The sequence below is a fragment of the Lupinus angustifolius genome, unplaced genomic scaffold (assembly GCF_001865875.1).
Source record: "Lupinus angustifolius cultivar Tanjil unplaced genomic scaffold, LupAngTanjil_v1.0 Scaffold_170_4, whole genome shotgun sequence".
NCBI classification, from domain to species: Eukaryota; Viridiplantae; Streptophyta; class Magnoliopsida; order Fabales; family Fabaceae; genus Lupinus; species Lupinus angustifolius.
Genome location: NW_017726372.1, coordinates 1,778 through 5,390, shown reverse-complemented (window position 1 = coordinate 5,390; position 3,613 = coordinate 1,778). Strand labels below are relative to the sequence as shown.

The window sequence follows — 3,613 nt, the reverse complement described above, 5'->3', positions numbered from 1 at the left end:
TGTGAGGTAGACCTTTGCACTTGAGCATACATCTAACCATGTTCATCACTGTTTTGTTTCTTCTTTCAGTTGGCCCATTGTGTTGTGGAGTGTAAGGAGAGGTGACTTAATGAATCGTGTCATTATCTTCACATAATTTCTCAACCTCTCTTGATGTGAATTCTCCTCCTCCATCAGTCCTGAAGATTTTGATCTGTTTTTCAAATTGTCTTTCTGCTATTACTTTGAATCTTACCATATTGGCAAACACCTCACTTTTTGCTTTAATGAGATATATCCATATCTTCCTGCTGAACTCATCTACAAAGGAGACAAAATACTTGTTTCCTCCTAATATAGATACCTCCATTGGTCCACATACATCTGAGTACACCACATGTAATAAATCCAATGCTCTAGCTTGTGTGTGATTGTTGAAAGGGGTTCTGGTTTGTTTACCTGCTATGCAACTTTCACAATCAGGTTGTTGTACCTTGATTTCGGGCAAGCCAGTCACCATTCCTTTTGTCTTTAGTAGCCCAAGATCTCTGAAGTTGAGGTGTCCATATCTCAAATGCCATAGCCAAGTTTCATCCTTCTTGGCCAATACATTTAGACATTGAGCATTCCCTGCACCTAACTTGACTTGAAAAGTTCTATTGCTAGTTAGTGGTGCCTTCAGGATCTTTCTATTCATGTTATCATAGATTGTCATGAATCCATTCAGAAGCTTCATAGTTAGTCCATTTTCATGCAATTGACCAATGCTAATCAGATTAGTCTTCATATCATGGACAAACAATACATCACTAATATATGTTTTCCTACCATTTGCCATGATCACAAGGACATCACCTGTTCCTTCAACTGTGATTACTTTGTGATCTGCAAACTTAACCTTACTCCTTTTTTTTGGATCAAAGTTCACCAACCATTCTCTATTTCTTGTCATATGATTTGAGCACCCTGAGTCTAGGTACCAAATGTCACTGCCTCCATTCATACTGCTTGTTGTCATCATTAACTGAACAACAATATCACCCAAGTCCTCATCATCTTCCTTCACAAGATTTGCTTCTGATTCTTGTCTTCCATATTGATGATTCTTATTAAGTGCTTGACACTCAGAAGAGAAGTGTCCAATCATATCACAATTATAGCACCTAATCCTTTTTTTGTCAACCTTTTTTCTTCCAATTCTTAGCTTGTTTCATTCCTCTCTTATTAAATGATTCTGTATGATCAGATGTGGTAGCATTGCTAGTTTGTGACCCTTTTCTTGAACTCACTCTATGTTCAAAGAGTTTTCCTCGATTCTTGTTGAAGGTTCTTTCAAAAGAGTTTCCTCTTCTTGTTGTTTGGGCCTACAGAGCTTAATGAGTGTGTTTTTTTGCACCTCTTTCATTCAATCTTTGTTCATGGGCCTCAAGGGACCCCTGCAGCTCCTCAACTTTCATCTTTTCAACCTTTCCTGATTCCTCAATAGCTACAACTGTATGATCGAATCTTGGTGTCACTATTCTCAGAATCTTTTCTACTATTGTGGCATCTTCAATCTTTTCTCCATAGGATTTCATAGCATTAGTTTGAGTGATTATCCTAGTGAAGAACTCATATATTTTCTCACCTTTATCCATTTGCATAAGCTCATACTGCCTCATCATGGTTTGTAACCTTATCTTCTTCAATTGAGCAACACCAGCATATTGCTTCTCAAGAACCTCCCAAGCTTCCTTAGAAGTTGTAGAACCTACAATCTTCTCAAAATGTGCATTATCTACAGCTTGATGAATAAGACACAATGCCTTGTAATCTTTTCTTTTACTTTGCTTGTACTCAGTCTTCTCAGTTTCGGTTGCTCCTTCTTCCAAAATTGGGAATCCATCTTCGACAATTTCAGCCACATCTTGATAGCCAAAGATGACTTTCATTTGGATGCACCACCTTACCCAATTCGATCCATCAAGAACGGGTAAATTTGTTGCAAAATTTCCAGTTGACTGTGCCATTCTTTGTAGCGGAATTGAGAAAATTTTTGATCTTGTTGCTAGGCTCTTGGTACCAATTGTTAGAGCAATGAAACCATAGAAGAACATAAGAAGAGAGTGAAGAGAATGACTGCTTTAGTGAGGAAGAGTTTTAGAGAGAAATTGGATGGAAGAAATGTAATGTCCTTGTCTTCAATGCATTACTAAATGCGTTCTTTATACACTTTCCATACTTAGAATAACAACCATAACTACCTTCTAATTATAGCAACTACTAACTAATCCTTGAGTTACTTGATTTCTAACACTTATGCCACAAAAATAATAACATAATTAAAAAGTATAGAATAACTATAACCCATAATGAAAAGATGACCAAGTTATGTTAGTTGTAGGTTAGAACATATAAATAAATAAAATTTAAATATGATTTCTTTTTTGTGATCTTAAAAAATGATTAATTTTTGTTGTGTGCAAAACATGCATGATTAAGTTTTATATCCTTTAAAGTTAAATATATATTTTTAGTTTATAAGATTAAGTAGTTGGATTAGGTGTTTTCCTTGCTAATCAAATATAAACAAACACGGTCACAACACTACTGGATAACATATGAATGTGACAATATTCATTTACAATTAATAAAAAATCACTAAAAACTTCGGAAACTAATTTAATTTTTTTACCATATCGAAAAATTATATGAACCAAAACCAAATTTAAACAAATAGATATTAAATAATGCATGTTGGTTATGTAGCATAATACAAATATGTCAAAACTTTTGAGACCGCATTGGAGATAACTGTTATTCTTTAATTTAGAAGATAGTGGAATCAAGTCAAAATGGTGTGCAGCAAGAAGAAAAGCCTACTTGTGGCAACTAGAAGTTGAAGAAGGATAAAAAAGGTGGAAAATAAAATAATAGGACGAGTCATATTTGAGTTGAAAATGAAAATGGTTCAGAGTTGTGTTAGAGTTAATTCTACTTCTTAAAGAGTTAGTTTGTGTTAGTTAGGAACTTCTATTTTTAGAAAGTTCAGTTAGTTGGTAGTTGGTGTAATATTACTATAAATAGAATGTGTAATTTCCTTGATTACACAATGAATGAATATACATTGCAACTACTCTCTTCTTCTTAATTTTCTCTTAATCCTTTCCTCATTCAATTTCTCCTTCTCTGTTCTTCGACTTCTTCCTACTGCAATCTTCTTTCTATCACCAAGTTCATATGCTTTCAAGTACACCAACAAGGCTTCTATAATTGGAAATTCAACAAGTTGTAGTTTAGAAGATGATGATGAAGTTGAAGTTAGATGTACTAAATAGATAGAATTGGGTTTTGTCTTATATAGGAATATAGGATAAAATTAAAATTAAAATAACCATTAAATTTGTTTTCTTGGATAATCATGAGAGTTAAGTTTATGTCGCCCAATATTTTAATTGTTTTTAAAATGAGTTTAACATATATGGAATTACAACCTAAGATATTTTAAGACCATTATCATATCATTCATTATTCAAGTTTAATCATTATTAATTATTAAATTATGACAATACACATAAAAGATAAACAACATACAAGTCGTATATAATTAATGTTATTTTTTCCATTGTGTACTTTTACGTCTAATAGTATCATT

General features: G+C 33.2%; 1 protein-coding gene across 1 annotated transcript; it reads right to left on the bottom strand.

The window, feature by feature from the left end:
- Positions 1-1,352: 1,352 nt before the first annotated feature.
- LOC109340423 lies at positions 1,353-1,988 on the bottom strand. Its single transcript, XM_019578112.1, has one exon. It carries the CDS (start codon positions 1,986-1,988, stop codon positions 1,353-1,355), a length of 636 nt encoding a protein of 211 aa, XP_019433657.1.
- Between the last annotated feature and the right edge of the window lie 1,625 nt (positions 1,989-3,613).

Coding starts and splice junctions, on each gene's coding strand:
- LOC109340423 (XM_019578112.1), bottom strand. CDS start 1,988: ATGGCACAGTCAACTGGAAATTTTGCAACAAATTTACCCGTTCTTGAT.